The 19153-nt window shown below is 34.1% G+C and overlaps 1 protein-coding gene across 1 annotated transcript in view; it reads left to right on the top strand.

Annotated features, from left to right (window-relative positions):
• Positions 1–19153, top strand: part of TRPM7 (transient receptor potential cation channel subfamily M member 7) — an 82097-nt gene that overhangs the window by 34302 nt on the left and 28642 nt on the right. The window contains exons 11-22 of the mRNA XM_080931322.1: positions 2849–2949; positions 4473–4607; positions 6117–6170; positions 8081–8221; positions 9254–9388; positions 10168–10448; positions 12007–12235; positions 13098–13253; positions 13332–13475; positions 15228–15356; positions 17169–17447; positions 18286–18460. Coding sequence (XP_080787448.1) covers positions 2849–2949; positions 4473–4607; positions 6117–6170; positions 8081–8221; positions 9254–9388; positions 10168–10448; positions 12007–12235; positions 13098–13253; positions 13332–13475; positions 15228–15356; positions 17169–17447; positions 18286–18460 — 1959 coding nt within the window. The remainder of the gene's footprint in view (positions 1–2848; positions 2950–4472; positions 4608–6116; positions 6171–8080; positions 8222–9253; positions 9389–10167; positions 10449–12006; positions 12236–13097; positions 13254–13331; positions 13476–15227; positions 15357–17168; positions 17448–18285; positions 18461–19153) is intronic.

Genomic DNA, 19153 nt, shown 5'->3' with positions numbered 1-19153 from the left:
AGATTACTTATAATTTTTTGAAGAAAATATGAAGACTAATGTAGTCTTTCTGAATACTAGATACCCACTGGTTTAAAAAACCATAGTGATTTAAGAATCTTCAAAAATGAGAGATAAAAATTGTGTCCTATTGAGAAATTGTGTCCTATTTAGAGATCAGGCCATATCAAAGGTCTTGTTATCCATTAAGTATAATATCCCAAATATTAGACTACAACAAATTACCACTATTTTTAAACATAATATAATTAAGTATAAATCGTCTTGGATCAAGAGATATATAAGTATTCAGAAACCATAGACATAATAAGACAAAGAGCTGACATAAATATCACAACTTAAGATAATAGAACACTATGTATCTGTACTGTCTGCCATAGGTATTCTGTGTGCTAGCCCCTCTCCTTCCAGTCGTTCTACATGGCCTCTTCTCTTTGTCCTTTTTTTTTTTTTTTTTTTTTTTAAGATTTGTTTAGGGCTGGAGAGATGGCTCAGTTGTTAAGAGCATGGACTGCTGTTCCGGAGGTCCTGAGTTCAAATCCCAGCAATAATAAATAAATATATCTTAAAAAGAAAAAGAAATCAATGAAAACTAACATTTAAAAAAAAAGATGTATTTGTTTTACGGATATGAGTACACTGTAGCTGTCTTCAGACACACCAGAAGAGGGCATCAGATCTCATTACAGATGGTTGTGAGCCACCACGTTTTTGCTGAGCCATCTCTCCAGCCCATCTTTGGCTTCATCTTACAAAGGAAGAATCTTAGGAAACAAACAAAGTCAAGGAATTTTAAAATCACCTATATTGATTGGCCCATTGAGATGGCTTAGTGGATCAAACCACTTGCCACATGAGCCTGACAACCCTAGTTTTATCCCTGGAATCCATAGTGGAAGGAGAGAATTAGTTTATAAAAGTTGCCCTCTGAGCTACATGATTGTTGTGTCCTGTGCACACACAGACACACACATGCACACACACTCACACAAAATAATTTAAAGACTAATTTAAAGGAAAAAAAGGAATACCTTATGGAAAAATGAATATGAAAATTTGAAGAAGAATCTAAATGCTTAGATAATGGAGTTATATTCCATTATATAAAAATAGAAATGAGACATTCTGTGTCCAAGTTTTGTTTTTACATATGATAGGAACCTTTACAAAAAGCTACAGCTTCTTAAAATGTAGAGAAAAACTGTCAATAGAATGCCCAATCCCAGTTGCTACATTTGCAACATAACCTGCAACCTAAGACTGTTAAAAGGACTAGGAAGTGGGCTGTGATATTGTATCTTCTAGATAAGACAGTGTTACCACATGAAATCTCAGTAATAGTGCTATCTAAACAAGACCTAAACAATGACATCATTGACATTTGGTGAATCTTAGAAGCCCTATGCTTGGATGAAGAGCTACAGTTTACCACTGCTGAGACAGAGAGACTTAGTCTTCAACCAGGAAGAGTCCCACAGTTGGTTATTCAGCTCTGGTTAGTCATCCCTAGAGCATAAATTTTATTTATTAAAAGTAAATTTAACAGAAATGAATTGTAAATAAATGCTACTACCTCCCTTCCCAAACAAAAAATTGCAGACCTTCTGCCTTAGGTAAATGGTATAAGCATCCTTAAGTATGCTTTGGATGTATTAGAAACCTTAAAGTTATATTATTATATCTAGTAAATAATCTAGCATGGACTAAAATATACTTGGAAAATTTTCAGAGTAACCTAACCATTTGTGTACCGAAATGTTAAACTATTTCATGTTTGGGGGCAGGGTGAAGACATCCTCTTGGAGATGGGGTGGGGAGGAGGTATGGGTTAGGGAACAGTCAGGGTGAACTGGGAGGGGGATGAATTCAGGAGTGTTAAAAAAAAAAGGATTAAATAAAATTGAAAAAGAAAGATTAATGTATATAAAATAAAGTTATATATATTTTTAAGGAAAGCCATGTATAATATGTAGTTTCATAAGGCAGCTACTAAACTTGTGTTTTAATCATATTTGTTGTGTAAATTTTACCTGGCTTTAAACTCTTGATGGTCCTCCTTACTCAGCCTCCCCAGAGCAAGGATTATAGCTGTTACATATCATGGTCATCTATTACCTCATCTTCCTCTCCTCACCCGTGCGCGTGTGTGTATGTGTGTGTGTGTGTGTGTGTGTACGCATTGGCAGTGACAGACACAAATATACTCACATGATTCAGGTTCCTTCTTTAGTCTGAACTTGGAGCTTACAGATCCAGTGAGACTGGTTGAGAAGCAAGCCCTAGGGACCTAGTCTCCTTCCTAGACCCATCCCCCTCAACTTACTTCCGTGAAGGTGCTCCCTCTCCCACCCACCCTTTCCACCCCTACACTGGGAAAACAGACCTTCAGACATATTTATTATATAAGTACACTTCAGGCACACCAGGAAGGACATGAGATCTTATTACAGATGGGGTTGCTGGGAATTGAACTCAGGACCTCTGGTAGAGCAGTCGGTGCTCTTAACCACTGAGCCATCTCTCCACCCCTGTTTTTTTTTTTTTTTTTTTTTTTTTGGTTTTTTGCTGTTTTTTTTTTTTTTTTTTTTTTTGGAGTCAAGGTTAACTTACTCTGTAGGCCGGGCTGTCCTCAATGTCAGAGATCAGCCTGCCTCTGCTTCCTGAGTGCTGGGATTAAAGGTGTGTACCACCTCTAGCTAGGCAATATAATTTTTATACTTGAACAGTACCATCTCATGATGGTATATATATGATCTATATAAATTAAAAGGCTCTAGGGAGAGTTTGTAAGTGCTTAGTTGACAGAGATATACTTACCTTTTTTTTTCTTTTTTTTAAATTCAATTAGGTACTAATGCATCAGCGTTTGACCAGCTTATCCTTACACTGGCCTGGGACAGAGTTGATATTGCCAAAAATCATGTATTTGTTTATGGACAACAGTGGCTGGTATGTAGATACTCTAAATACACAATATAATGCAGTTAACCACAGTAGACACTTAATATTAGCCACAGGTTTTATATCCATGGGTTTAACTAACCACAAAATGAGTATTCTGTAGTCAAGTCTACTGAACATGTACAGATATTTCCTTTCTTATTCCGTAATCAATATAGTTTCAGTATCTGCTTCTATTGAACTACGTATCTTGAGTAATCTAGAGATAGAATGTTTTTGTTACCACAGATAGCATACACCATTTTGTTAAAAGTTGAGCATCTGTGAATTTGGGTCTCTGAAGATAGTCTTTGAAATAGTCTCTACCACAAAAAGGAATTACTGTAATAAAAAGTATTTATTACCCAAATACAAATATTAGCGAGTCATATTTCCTTAACAACTTTGTTTTTAATAAGGTATGAATATCTAAAAATTGAACAGTTGAAGGGGCCTTGCAACTCTTTTTCTGTGTACAGAATTCACTATAATATGCCATGGTGTTAGTTCAGCTCCTATGCAGTCCCTTCCATTTACTATTTATTTATTCATGATTTATCTTTCTGATCCCAGAAAATAAATTTTGTGAGTTCAAAAGTATTTTTTAATTGTGTCCTGTTCCCCCCCCCCCCACACACACACAAATACACACATTATGTTCATTGCCTGTAAAGTATCTGGCTAGTTTTTGTTATATGTCTAAGTCCTTAGGGAGACATGGTAAACGTGTAATGTATCAAATTATCAGAGTAAAAAGTAGGTTAGAATGTAAATATTATAAGAACAAATAATGTTTGCATGTGATGAAAGAAAGAAAATAATTATATATCAAAATAGGAACAATATCCATGATAAAATATTTTTCTTGTCAGAGAACTGAATAGTGAAAGATATTTTTTTAAAAAAATGCATGCTTCTGTCTTAATTTCATCATGTGTAGCTAATATGTGTGGTTGCTAGGTACATAAATATACATTAGAGTCCATTCCCACCTCTAGGTAAAGAAAATTAATAATGAATTAGAGATAGTGATGTAAGGTACTATTTGGAAATTGTGTAGTTAGTTGTGTGGATAATCTTTTTAAACATCTAATGCTGAAGTATTGAAAGTATAGGTGGGATGTAGTTTAGTAGGTCAAGTGTTTAGTTTGTCTAGTTTGTGGGAAATCCTGAGTTCCATACCCAGCGCGGTATAAACTGAGTGTGTTGACACACTTCTGTAGTTCCACACTAGAGATGGAGACAGCAGACAGTTACCCTCTGAACATTCCTGGCCCTGTTTCTCAGATGGTAGACTTTTTGTAGCTCCTTTCTCCCACCCCCATATAACATTTGCTGCCTTATAGAAAGAACATTTGTATAATGTTATTTAGAGAGTGCTATGAAAGGTTGGCCTTTTCTCTATTCCCTAATTACAGTAGGTCACTATTCCCAGATATTTGAGACTATATAGGTATAACTCGTGAGGACTTGTGTTTTAAGTAATCGATAGTTGGAAGATGTGAAATCTCTTTATTAATTTGATACTCTAGGTTGGATCCTTGGAACAAGCTATGCTTGATGCTCTTGTAATGGATAGAGTTTCATTTGTAAAACTTCTTATTGAAAATGGAGTAAGCATGCATAAATTCCTTACCATTCCCAGATTGGAAGAACTTTATAACACTGTAAGTCTGAAATTTCTTTGTTCACTGTTTTATTGTCTTTTAAATGCCACTTTACCCAAAATGCATATGCTTCTTGATTAAAGTTTTCAGTGTCTTAGCTGTTATGGGGGAAGAAATGCTCCATTCTGATAATGGTTAGTGTATGGCAGTCTGAAACCACTATGCTGTTTTAGAGGCCCTTCTCTATTAACATAGTCATACAGTAAAAGTGAGGTTGACTTAATAACCCATCTGTGCTTTACCTTTATACCTTTTAAAAGAATAGGATCAATTTCTTACTTACAGGGTACCTTTTTTGGTTTCTTGTTTATTGGAAAGTATACACTATTTTTTTCTTTCTTGTTTCTTAAATTCATTCTTGTTGACCTTCTGTTTTTTTTTTTTTTTTTTTTTGATATGCTGTTTTTCATTTTTTGTATAAAAACTTTTATTTCATATTTCATGTCAGTACTACTAAGGAGGGTAAATACTTAGGTTTCTGTGGAGCCAGTGTAAATTTAATTGAGCTCTGCTGTGACGAATACTAAACAAAACCAAGGCTTATAATTTCTAAAAAGCTGAATGCTAATTCATCAATTTCTACTGCATTTTTATCTTGGTATCTTTCTACTACTATTTGATCATTTCTAATTGACTTTACTACTACTGTTAAGCATTTTAATTTTTTTATCTATATCTTTTAATCTCTTTCCTTGATCAAATTTATTTTTTAATAAAATACTGTGTCTGTGGTTTAGAACCCTTTGTTTCTATACCATATTGCTTGATTAAAATAAATACTTTGATTATTTTAAAATTCTGAGACAGGGTCTCACTATAAGACATGGCTTGCCTACAACTCTCAGTGTAGATTAGCCTGGCCTGGAACTCAGAAGTTGGGCTGTTTTTGCCTCCAAAGTGCTGGGATTAAAGGCCTGTGTCACTATGTTGGATGGATGGTAGCCATATTTATGCACTACCTGTTTTCCTCACTCCATCTTCTTATTTGGTACCTCAACCTCAGAGACTGTATGTTCTCAGTATATTTTCTCCCATTTTCTAACACACAGCTTTTAGAAAAACACTGCTTACTTGGTCATGCTGGCCTGCCTTTTTCACTCTAGTCCTCATTTACTGAAGTTTTATTCTGTGCTTAAAGCAGCTCACATCTTCTACTGCTTCCAAGAAACCTTCTAGAGTACTTAAGAGAAATTACATCTTTTCCTGTGGGTTAAAATGTTCTTTAAAGTAGAATTATATTCTTATTTGGGTTTTATTTGTTAATACTATCTAGTATAATTAACCTGATCCTTATATGTGTCCTGTCTCTTGTTAAATGATGTAAAAATTAAAAGAATTGTTCACTGTTATTTTTATCTCTGAAATACAAATCAAATGTAAAACAATAAAAATAAATTGATCCTATTAGCAAAGAAGCATTTTTAGAGTTTGTTCAAGAGTCCTATAATTAACAAAAAGGGAGATTGATTTTAGACTAAGTCTAATAGTTTCCTGTGTTTTTCCCTAAAGAAACAAGGTCCAACTAATCCAATGTTGTTCCATCTTATTCGGGATGTCAAGCAGGTAAGGAACTGTCTTTGTTGTAGCAAAACCTTATCTTTTAGTCTTTTTGTACTTTATTTTTGCTTCCAAAACATCTAAGTGAATTTTTAAAATGGTAGTAGAAACAACAGCTTTTTGTACAAGGTAAAATTTTTGGTGCTGGAGAGATGGCTCAGCTGAGAGAACCCAGATTCTATTCCCAGCACCTACATGGTGTCTGTTACTCTAATTTTCCAGCATCTGGTGCCCTCTTCTGGCTTCTGGGTGCCAGGCACACATGTGGTTCATAGACACACATGCACATGAAATAATCATACATATAAATTAAACAAATGTTTATGGTTTTAAAAAAAGCTTATGAAATTAATAACAATTTCCTTATGCTTCTAGTCATATGAGATAGAACATGTTACATTTTATGAAGTTGGTCCAGAACAGGAAGATCAGTGATTGGATATGGCTTCTTTCTCTTATCAGAAATATCTTCCTAGACATTCTAACCGTAAAGGAGAGTAAGAGAGTGATGCACCAAGGATTGATCTTCAGTGCTGAAAAAAGTCTGAAATGTGCTGCCCTTCCTTAGCATTAGTCACAGTGGAGTCTGTGGTACTTGAATAGATAGATGCTGCATGACACCTCTTCTCTCCTCTTGGTGTACTGTGAATTAGTCATTTTATCCATTTCCTAACCAATTTTAAAGTCTTTTAAATTCCTAGTGTCAAATAAAACTTTTTTTCTTTTTGTTTGTGAGATTCACCTGCCTGATTCCCAATTCCAAGCACCACCACACCAGGCAGTAATTAAAATATTTGAAGATTTCTAAAACCAAAATACTTTGTTTTATTTTGATTTGAAACAAGGTCTTACTCTATAGCTCTGGCTGTCCTGGAAATCACTCTACCCACTTCTGCCTCCTGAGTGCTGGAGTTAAAGGCATATGCCACTCTGCCTGGCTTAAAGTACTTTCAAAAATTCATTTTGTAAGCTTTTATATTCTACCGTGAGTATACTATTAATAAGCACCCCACCACCATGGACAGTGTCTTTTTATATAGACCTGGCTGTCCTGGATCTTGCTGTGTAGACCTGGACGGCCTTGAAATCACAGAAATCTGCCTGCGTCTTTTTGCCTCGTGATTGCTAGGATTCAAGGAGTATGCCACCGCCACCTGGTAACAAATCAAGCTTAATCAAATTTTCATTTTTGTGGCTTTTGGTTTTTTTTTTTAATATAGAACATTAGAGAGTTGAAGGTTAAAATTTAAACATTTAACAAGCAGCATCAGGAGAAAGATATTGATGTGAAGGCAGAATTAGTTATTAATAAATACCATTCATCTGGTAGAGTATCTTTAACATTTAATGAAAAATTAAAAATTCTGAAGTGTGTACATTTTATAATTTCATAAATGGCTTATATCCTAAAAGTTCATTTGTAAGTTAATTTATTGTTATAGAAAAGTAAAATCACAAGTGATAGTTAAATCCTGAACAAGGTTATAAAACTTGGTGATAATGCAGTATAGCTAAGAGAATGTCTGTTTAAAGGGCATTTGTGAATATTTCTGGGCTACTCTAAAAACATAATTAGTACATATTTGTAGAAAATGCAATTTGTGAGATAATGTATTTAGTTCTAATAGTTTATAGACTGTGTGGAATCTTGGAAGGTATCGCAATAAGTTGTCTCTCTGCATTAGGTTAGATTTACTCAAACCATACCTAAGACCTCAAAAAAAATCTCATCTCTTCATGAGTCTTTTTATCTCATAAAAGAAAAGAGAAACAATCATTCATTTCTTTTGTAAAGATAACTGTTGTCAACACAACTTTTTATAGCGAATAAATATTTCCTAATTTGGCAGATTATTTCTATTTCTAGGCATGGCAAAGTAATAGTAATATTATTCTATTTAATATTTTGTTTTCAGGGTAATCTTCCTCCAGGGTACAAGATCACTCTAATTGATGTAGGACTTGTGATTGAATATCTCATGGGAGGAACCTACAGATGCACATACACACGAAAACGTTTTCGCTTGATATATAATAGTCTTGGTGGAAATAACCGGGTATGTATACATTTGGTGGTTGAATCTTAGGAATTAGTTACAGGAGCTGAATTTGATAGATAGGGCATGCCTATAACCTCAGCGTTTGAGAGGCAGGAGGTACAGAAAAGTGGCTGCGTTTGAGTGAATTACAGGTTAGCCAGAACTGCTGATAAAATCCTGTCTCAAAAAAATAAAATTAAGGTAGAATGATTCCATAGTTTGTATTAGTTAGTCTTTAAGTTAGATGCCCAGCATCATAAAAAGGACAGAGTGTTAGTTGCATTAGAATAGTGACAGTAGCCAGGCAGTGGTGGCATACACCGTTAGTCTCAGCACTTGGGAAGCAGACAGGTAGATCTCTGAGTTTAAAGCTAGACTGGTCTTCAGAGTTTCAGGATAGCCAAGGCTACACAGAGAAACCCTGTCTTGAGAAACCAACAGAACCAAAATAAAACAAAAAGAATAGTGACCGTGATATTGTCTTTAAATGTGAGATTTTACTCGGGTATGGCAGTGTACATCTTTAATCCCAGTGTTTAGGAATCTGAGTTCATTGCCAGCTTGGTCTATAAGACTTTTATGCGAGCCAGGGCTATATAAACACACTCTCTCTCTCTCTCTCTCTCTCTCTCTCTCTCTCTCTCTCTCTCTGTCTCTCTCTCTCTCTCTCTAAAAATATTTTTGGATTGTAGCATGTTGATACATGTAATTCCAATTCCTTGGATGGCTCAGCCAGGTTAGTCTCTTGAATGTCAGCTTAATTACAACCAGGCTTGGCATCATATAGAAAAAGAACTACAGCTAGAGACTAGATGAGTGCAGTCATGATACATATGTAAGCATTGGCCTTTGGTGGCAGAAGCAAGTTCAAGGTCAGCCTGGGATACATAGTGAGATGATACTTCAAAAGAAAAAAAAGGTAGTCGAAGTCTTAAGGCAGTTATTTTTATACATTGACAAATATTTTCAAATATTTATGAATTATCCTGGAATTTTTTATAATATTTCAGCATATTTTATTTAAAAAAAACAATAAGCTCTCATTTTCAGAGGTCAGGTCGAAATACCTCCAGCAGCACCCCTCAGTTGAGAAAGAGTCATGAAACTTTTGGCAATAGAGCTGATAAAAAGGAAAAAATGAGACACAATCATTTCATTAAAACAGCCCAACCCTACAGACCAAAGGTACGTTTGTTTATTCTTTAAAGAAAACAGGTTTATTTTGTTTTTACCAATTAATATTACTGTGTAAAAAGTTTGACTTAATGAGAATTATCGTTTGTTTTTTATTTGTTTTATGAGACAGTTTCTCAGTAAAGCTGTGGCTGTCCTGGATCTGTAGAACATGCTGTCCAGGAACTCAAAGATCTGCCTGCGGGCCCCCCACCCCTTCCCTTCCTAATAAACAAAACAAAACAGTTTCTGCCACCACTCCTGGCTTTATATATATATATCTCTTTAATGCTTCATTTTTCATAAAGAAAGGTAATCATTATGAATTAATGATTCTATTAAGGATGTCTAGTTTTAGCAGTTTTAGCCATGATAATACCCAAATTCAAAAAATTTTTGACTAGTTTTATTCTGTATAAAGAACAAGAATTATCTAAACTTTAAATTTGCATTTTATCAGATACTAGTGCAGATAGTATGGCTATACCTCAACATTTTTGTTAAAGGCATTTTATAAAATAATAAATTATAATAAAAAGTAATGCCTTTTAAATGTACTTTGTCCTGCATTATGAAGTAGAATAAGGGATATTTTTATTAATTAAGTCATAATTATTTTAGTAATCAAATTGATTGTCATAAGGCCTTGTTACTACTGTCTTTTCTGGTTTAAGATGCCAGAGGTAAGATCCAAGCCTGTTTTCATAGTAAGCAGCCTATGTTTTGCATTTAATGTCCCCAGCCCTCATGTGGCCTTACTATTAGACTTACATTATTTGTTTCCTTTGAAGATGGATGCCTCTATGGAAGAAGGGAAGAAGAAACGAACCAAAGATGAAATTGTAGATATAGATGATCCAGAAACTAAGCGCTTTCCTTATCCTCTTAATGAATTATTAATTTGGGCTTGCCTTATGAAGAGGCAGGTCATGGCCCGCTTTTTATGGCAGCATGGTGAAGAATCAATGGCTAAAGCATTAGTTGCCTGTAAAATCTATCGTTCAATGGCTTATGAGGCAAAGCAGAGTGACCTGGTAGATGATACTTCAGAGGAACTGAAACAGTATTCCAAGTAAGTGACATTTTAACATATATGGTGTTTGCCTGAATGTTATGGTGCAATGTTCTTAACAGGGATGTGTGCAGGGGTCGATGGAGGTATAGAGTTTATTGGTGTATCTGAGACATATTTTTTAGTTGCATTAGGTAATTTTAAAAATTGGAAAAAAGCTGTTTTGCTCTTTGATATATTTTCAGAAAGCAATAAAGAAATGGGAGAAGTTAAATATAGTAAAGTAGTATTTGGAGTCACAAATTCTATAGAGTAAAATAGTTCAGAAGTTTATAATTTGCTTAGGCACATATAGTGTTGATATTAATCTGGAAAAGTATTTTTTGGAAGTTTTATAATAGGTATTTAACTCTTCTTTTCTCTTAGCTCTAAGTAAGCCACATTTGGAAGGGATTAATGGGTATTGTTGAAAACAGCTCTGATAGGGATTCAGTTTCTTCTTAGTGAGAATTTATAATTTATTTTTCATGAGTAAGTTAGTCCCTGAATACATTGTTCTTTTTTCCATGTTTGAAATACAATGTAAAATGGCTAGAGAGATGCTAAAGCATTGGCTGTTCTTCTAGAGGACCTGGGTTCAATTCCCAGCACCCACTTGGCAGCTCACAACTGTTTGGCTATTGAAAGCTTCACTCAGATATACATGCAGGCAAAATAACAATGAATATAGAATAAAAATATATTTTTTAAAATTAATTTCAAAGAATAGTGTAGAGATACTTTGAACGGAGTATTGTATCATTGTTAACTTTGTTTTTCTGTAAAAACATGTGATTTTATTTATAAGACTCTAGATTTACCTAGTAACATTTATACTTTGTGTGATGCATTTTAGTATTTTGTGATTTTCATATAGATACAAATACCTGCTAGAATTACCATAATTCTAGTGCTTCACAGTTTGTGTGTGTAAAAATATTAAAAACAATAAAATTGGACTGGAAAGATGGTTCAGTGTATAAGAGCACTTACTGCTCTTGCAAAAGACCTGGTTAATTCTTAGCACCCGTACAATGACTCAGAATTCTCTGTACCTCCAGTTCTCGAGGATCTGATGCTTTCTTCTGACTTTTGTGGGTTCTGTACACCTGTAATGTACATATATACATTCGTGTACACATATAATCATAAAAATTTAAAGTAAATATTAAAGGAAGCAACAAAGTTAAAGAATAATATAATTTGTAATATTTATGTGTTTTATGCGTATTTCGTTTTCATGTGTGTCAGTGTACCTCTTGTGTGCCTGATACCCAAGGAGGCTAGAAGAGGGTATCATATCCTGGGACAGAGGTGCTGACAATTGTGAGGCACTATGTGGGTCCTGGGAATCTTACCCAGGAGATCTGGACAAACACCTAGAACTACCAAGGCATCTCTCCTCTGATTTTTAATTGCATTTTATTTATTCTTTTGTTTCAGGAGGGTAGTAGAGTTTCTATCTAACATGATTTTAAAGATGACTGATTCTCAGCAGAAAACAAAACAATTTCTTTTATCAGTGTATACTTTATGGAGTTTTGTTGTTTGTCTTTTTGTTTGTTTGTATGTTTTTTAGTGATTTTGGCCAGCTCGCAGTTGAATTACTGGAACAGTCCTTCAGACAAGATGAAACGATGGCCATGAAATTACTCACTTATGAACTGAAAAACTGGAGTAATTCAACCTGCCTCAAGTTAGCAGTTTCTTCAAGACTTAGACCTTTTGTAGCTCACACTTGTACACAAATGTTGTTATCAGATATGTGGATGGGAAGGCTGAATATGAGAAAAAATTCCTGGTATAAGGTATATCTTAAAAATAATTAAAGTATGTAATGAGACACAAAGTATAAGCAAATTAGCATGCACATATGTAGTAAAATAATTTGCAAGGGTAATGGACAGAAATTAGAAGACAAAGAAATGGGTAATTGACATTTTGTCCCAGGTGGGATAATATGTACTTTTCTCCACCTCTTCTTAACTATTGAATATTTTGTAATTTGTGTATGATTATTGATCTTCTGAGCTAAAAGTATGAAGGCATTAAATAGGGAATGTTGACATGTATTTTCTAAGTAGCCCTGTAGAATTACTGGTTTTTAAAAGGATTTCTAATTTCTAAAATTTCAGACATATCATCTGGATATTTACTACTAATTAAAAGCAATACAGTAAGACTAACTGAATAAATGTATCTATGTGTGTGGTATATAGTGTATCAATGTATACAGGGTTTTAGGTTAAAATTTTGGGCTGAAGGGTAAGTCCTTTCAGTTTTGTCATTGTGAAAGAATACTATTTTAAACTTCCTTTAGAAATAAACCTTTGGGGGGAGAAACCTTTGGTTTATAGCTATATAATGAGCTTTGTGCTATGGCATGTCTCAGGTAAAGTGACAGCACCTTCACCATGCTTAAATTTTGTCTAAATTAAAAGTATTTTTAACAAATGTTAAAATAACAGATTTTATTCAAGGGACAAATCTGTACTGATTATTAAATTCATGCTGTCACTGTCATAATACTCAGAAGATAGAAAAATCTTTCATTTTTTTTCTACAGGTTAATATATAACTTTCTGTTTTATTTTCAATTTATTGATTTATTGTATATTTATAAAGGTCATTGATTTTAAAATGGAAACTTTTATGTTCTAAAAATTTTAGGTCATATTAAGCATTTTAGTTCCACCTGCCATATTAATGCTTGAGTATAAAACCAAGGCTGAAATGTCCCATATCCCACAATCTCAAGATGCTCATCAAATGACCATGGAGGATAGTGAAAACAATTTTCACAACATAACAGAAGAGATACCCATGGTAAGGTTGAAAGACTTCAGAGCATATGTAAATTTGTTATGCACTAAATAGAAACTAAACACATATTTTTAATTTTAGGATGTATTTAAAGAAGTAAAGATTTTGGACAGCAGTGAAGGAAAGAATGAGATGGAGATACATATTAAATCAAAAAAGCTTCCAATTACACGAAAATTTTACGCTTTTTATCATGCGCCAATTGTAAAGTTCTGGTTTAACACAGTATGTTTTAAATTCTTTTTCATGGTTTGGTTTGGTGGGGTTGTTTTGTTAATGTAGTTCTGGGAGAGAGCATATTGTTTTTCTTTAAAGTTACATAGAGAACTTTTATTCTGGAATCCATATTAATGTTCATCTAGTTTAGATTACTGAAAATACATTGCTTAATAAAAGAACATTAATTTTGGCTTACTTTCATCTGAGCTGCCAATGTCTAGAATGATCAAATATTAGTTCTAATTAGAGACTAAAATGCATTAATGTAGTATATGCCTTTCTAAAAGGTACCAACATAAGCCAGGTGTAGTGGCACATGACTTGCAGCACTCAGGAGGCAGAGGCAGGTGAGACCTCTGGGAGCTCAAGGACAGCTTAGTCTATGAGTTTCAGGACAGCTAAAACTCCGTGTTAGAGCCTTTGTCTCTGAAAGTACAAACAAACCAAAACCACAAACAAATAAAAGGTAACAGATTTAAATTGTCTATTAAAAATAAAATTGTGAGCTGGGCAGTATAGAATAAAATTGTGAGTGGTGGTGCCTACCTTTGATCCCAGCTTGGGAGGCAGTCAGATGGATCTCTGAGTTCTAGGCCAGCCAGGGATATACAGAGACACCCTGTCTCAAACCTAAATAAGTAAGTTGTGACTATAGCCCAGTAGTAGAGCTATGTGCTTATCATATATGAGATGGCCCTACATTCCACCCCAGTACTCAGTGGAGGTGGGGAAAATCTAAAGTAATGCAGACAGCCAGCAACATGGTTGTAAAAGGTAGGAGAGAACCAAATCCACAATTGTTCTCTGACCTCCACATGTATACTGTGACACACACCCTCCACAAGTATCATATACACATCATAATAAAACAAAATGATTCTGAAAGTTAGGCTGAAACCCATACACTTTGTGATTTGTGTTTTAAGGTTGAGTAGATAGCACACTAAAGTCTCTAGGATAAGTCTACTGCTTTAAAATAAAAGACAGAATAATCCAGATCACTTAAATCCATCCTTTTCTTTAGTTATGTGCTCCATTGCTTTCCTGCATTAGCCTTTCTCTTTTCTGTAGGATTGACAAAAGCAGAAATCCATAGAAGAATGTATCCATATGTTGAATGTAGTTTTTATTCATATTTAGTATTCAAAAAACATCTAGTTGGCTGTCTTATTTGAGGCATCCTCTAGAGAGGAACGTATCTGGAGAAACACTTAAATTAGCCCCTCCTTTAAAACATCTGATATGGTTTTTGATTATTTAAGTTTCATGTAGCCAGGCTGATCTTGAACTTGCTATATAAGCAGTGTTGGTCTTAAACTCTTGATCCTGCTGCCTGTACCCAACAAGTTCTGAGATTTACAATGCTGGCATATGGTGGCATGTGCCACCATACCTGGCTTGAGAGAATGAATCTTTATTCCTTTTCCCAGGAAAACAAATTGACCAGTGGTTATGTTAGGATGGATATTTGAGAGTTTGTTCTTCAGCCATTGTGCTCTCACTCACACTTATTACTATAGATTGATTTACTACATTTCTCAGTCCTAGATGCAGATAATGCAAACCTGTTATCTGCTACCTAAATTCTGCCCCACTAATGCATATAAAGAAGGTTGCTTACATTTACTTTTTAACTAGCCTACCATAGTTCAAACTAGATTTTGTGTGTACATAACATGTCCATAATGTTTTATTTTGTTTTTGATTTTATTCATGTAACTTTTGTTTCTTTTCTTTTTCTTTTCTTTTTTTTTTTAGTTGGCATACTTAGGATTTCTGATGCTTTATACATTTGTAGTTCTTGTACAAATGGAACAGTTACCTTCAGTTCAAGAATGGATTGTTATCGCTTATATTTTTACCTATGCTATTGAAAAAGTCCGTGAGGTATGTCTACAGTTTTTTTTTTTTTTTTTTTATAGAAAGTTGTGTATGTATAAAGGATTCTTTTAATTTTGTTGTGGGTGTGGGTGTGTTACTGTTATTTCAGTGGATGATACATAGACGTATGGAACGTGTTTGTTTTTCCTATTCTAAAAGCCATGCTTTGTTTTGTTTTAAGATTTTCTTTTTTTTTTTTTTTTTTTTTTTTTTGGTTAAGCTGGGCATGGTGGTGCCCACCTTTAATCCTACCACTAGGGAAGCAGAGGCAGGTGAATCTCTTGAGTTCAAGACCAGACTAGTCTCCAGAGCAAGTTTCAGGACAGCTGAGGTTAAACTGTCTCTAGAAAATAAAATAAAACAAAGAGTGGTTATTAATGTTTACTTTGCACCATTACAAATATAATGATTAGTCTCTGAAAGTAAAGATTTACTGAAGTTTCACATAATCTTACGTCTTCAGAAATACTAAATATACACGTTAGCTAGTCAAGAAATTGGAAGATAGGTCTGGAGAGATTGCTATCTCTCTGGTTAAGAGTACTGTCTGCTTTCCCAGAGGTCCTGAGTTTAATTCCCAGCAACAACATGGTGGTTCACAACCATCTGTCATGGAGTCTGATGCTGTCTTCTGGTATGGCTGAAGGCTACAGTGTATGCATATAAATAAATAAATATTTTTAAAAATACTTTAAAAAATTGAAGGATAGGTTTTTTTCAATTTCAAAGATAGATGTACAACAGCATAATTTTGAGGGTGAAGTTTTTTTCCCCCTTTTCTTTAGAGAAATGCTTAAGACAATGTATGATAGTTACACATCTATGACTCCAGCATTGGAAGGCAGTTTAAGATCAACCGCCATACAGTGGAGATTTGAGGCTTGCCTGGGCTATATCAAACCCTGTTTCAAAAATAAAAACAAACTTTTTTTAAACTTTATTTGCATGGGTGTTTTAGTTACACGTATATCTGTGTACCACATGTGTGACTGTTGTTGACAGAAACCAGAAAAGGGTATCAGATCTAGATGAGTTATGATCTGCTACGTAGCTGCTGGCAATCCTTCATGTTGAAGTGTATTCATAACAGCTTTTGCATGGACTTATAAGAATGGTATTAATTATATCTGCCTTTAGTGAAAAGAGGAATTGCCTGAGAGAGAAAAGCAAAAGTAGGCTTTACAGCTGGAAAACATTCTTATTTTGTAGTTGTAAATCTATTTCTCAAAAGGTAATCTTTAAAAAATGACTCAGGGATCGTAGATATTTTTAATAAGTTTGATATATACAAATATTAAATCACTTTATTTTATGCAAATGAGGCATCTTTGGAAGGCACTACCAGTGTGCTTTAACTTGAAATAAAACATTTCAAAAGCATTTCACATATATCACTATAGCTTTCTAGTTATATCACCTTGCTGAGCAAATCATTCATTTATAAGAAGTTGTGTGTGTGTGTGTGTGTGTGTGTGTGTGTGTGTGTGTGTGTGTGTGTGTGTGTGTTTGTGTGTGTGTGTTTGATTTGATTTGCTTGTTCATTTTGTGACAGGCTCTGAATATATATATATATATAGCCCTGGCTGCTAGTTCTGACTGTCTCTGCCTCTTGAGTGCTGGATTTTAACGTATTTGCCACCATACCTTCCTGAAAGGACTCTCTTATATGTTATTATACTGATTTCTTATCAAATGTAATCTCAAATACTTTGAAACATTAAAATATAACTAAAATAGTTCTGTGAAGTTATACTCAGGTCCTATATATGACTTAATAGAAAGAATTTGATTCAACATTTTTTCTTCTTAAATCTTTAGGTCTTTATGTCTGAAGCTGGAAAAATCAGCCAGAAGATCAAAGTATGGTTTAGTGACTATTTCAATGTCAGTGACACAATTGCCATAATTTCTTTCTTCGTTGGATTTGGACTGAGATTTGGAGCAAAATGGAACTTTGTTAATGCATATGATAATCATGTTTTTGTGGCTGGAAGATTAATTTACTGTCTTAATATAATATTTTGGTATGTCCGTTTGCTAGATTTTCTAGCTGTAAATCAACAGGCAGGACCTTATGTAATGATGATTGGAAAAATGGTAAGTTAAAATGTCTACTAATATGCATGAATTGTTTCTTTAAAATCATAAAATATATTTTTTCATGTAGCTTTACCTGGCCCCCAAATTTTCTGTTAGTTCATATTTATTTGCATCATATTCTGTCTGAATCTAAAATTCCTTAAGAATATTTTTCAGTATGTATGCTTGTGTGGAGTGTGTGTGTGAGGGTGCATATGCAAACATGTAGTAGACAGAAGTCACATTGGATCTCTTCTGTCACCTTTCATCTTATTCCTGTATACAGGGCTCTCACTGACACTGGCCTTTTTTCCTTATCTTTTTTCCTTCCTTTTACTTCCTCTTTTGAGCCTTATCTTTTCTCCTCTTTCTCTTTTCACCCCTCCCATTTTATTTTCAGTTTTGAGATAATTATAGACTCATATGTTCTTGGACTCTTACCTGTGGTGTACTCACAGTGACCTTTGCATGGTGGTATATCTCTCTAGTCCATCTTCTGTGAAGTGAGCAAAATAGAGAAGTCTACATTTCCATTGCTAATTGACAAGCTATAAGAATTGGCATTTATTGGAATTAAGGCTCCAAATTTGCCCTTGTAACTAGTTTGGGATTTGTCTTATATTTGCAAGGAATAGACTGTATTTTGAGCTATTGATATAGTTTATTATAGGGACAGTCTCCTTCATAAGGCTTATGCAATGATAGCATTTTCCTGAATGGTATTATTAGCGATAAATAGAAACTCAGTTATTCTACTTACCTATTATAACATTAGAAATGCTCTTTAGGATGAAATTTGTTGTATGAATTAAATTCTCTTGTGTCTTAACATGTTTTTTTCTTTTTCAAAAAACAGGTGGCCAATATGTTCTACATTGTAGTGATAATGGCTCTTGTATTACTTAGTTTTGGTGTCCCCAGAAAAGCAATACTTTATCCACATGAAGAACCATCTTGGTCTCTTGCTAAAGATATAGTTTTTCATCCATACTGGATGATTTTTGGTGAAGTTTATGCATATGAAATTGATGGTAAGGACTTATGTTTGCAAAAATCATTTTTTGGTTATTTTATAAAGTCAAGATTCCATTCTAAAAATACTGCATATTTTCCAGTCAAACTAAATACCCTTCAAAAGGTTTTGAAAATTGTTCAACCATATGCATTAGGAGTCTGTTCTAATTATCTTAGACAATGAAGATAACTACTAATTTATATAACAAAAAGTTTAATTTGGGGGGCTGGAGAGATGGCTCAGCAGTTAGGAGCACTGACTGCTCTTCCAGGTGTCCTGAGTTCAATTCCCAGCCACCACATGGTGGCTCACAACCATCTATAATAGAATCTGATGCCTTCTTCTGGTGTTTTTGAAAACAACTACAGTGCACTCAAATATAATAAATAAATCTTTTTTAAAAAGAAAAAAAGTTCAGTTTGGTTACAAAACCACTTCAAGGAATTAGGGTGGTGGTGGTGATTATGGTGATGATAACTTTGCTAATATGCACATTTTAAAATAATGATTAAATATTAACTGTAAATGTGTATAAGAATTGTCTCTAATTCATGATCACTTCCATCCCTTTTCTACTCAAAAGAATCTTACAGTTAATATTATTCCTTGTAACTGTGATGGATATTAAAACTCTTCCCTTTCTTGCTTGTATTTAGCTATATTTTTAGCTTCAAAAAGGTTTCAGGCATGAGTAATGAATACCAAGGAA

Source organism: Micromys minutus, assembly GCF_963924665.1.
Source record: "Micromys minutus genome assembly, chromosome: 17".
In the NCBI taxonomy this organism is placed as follows: domain Eukaryota; kingdom Metazoa; phylum Chordata; class Mammalia; order Rodentia; family Muridae; genus Micromys; species Micromys minutus.
Note: the sequence above shows the minus strand (reverse complement) of the source record. Positions and strands in the feature narration are given on the sequence as shown.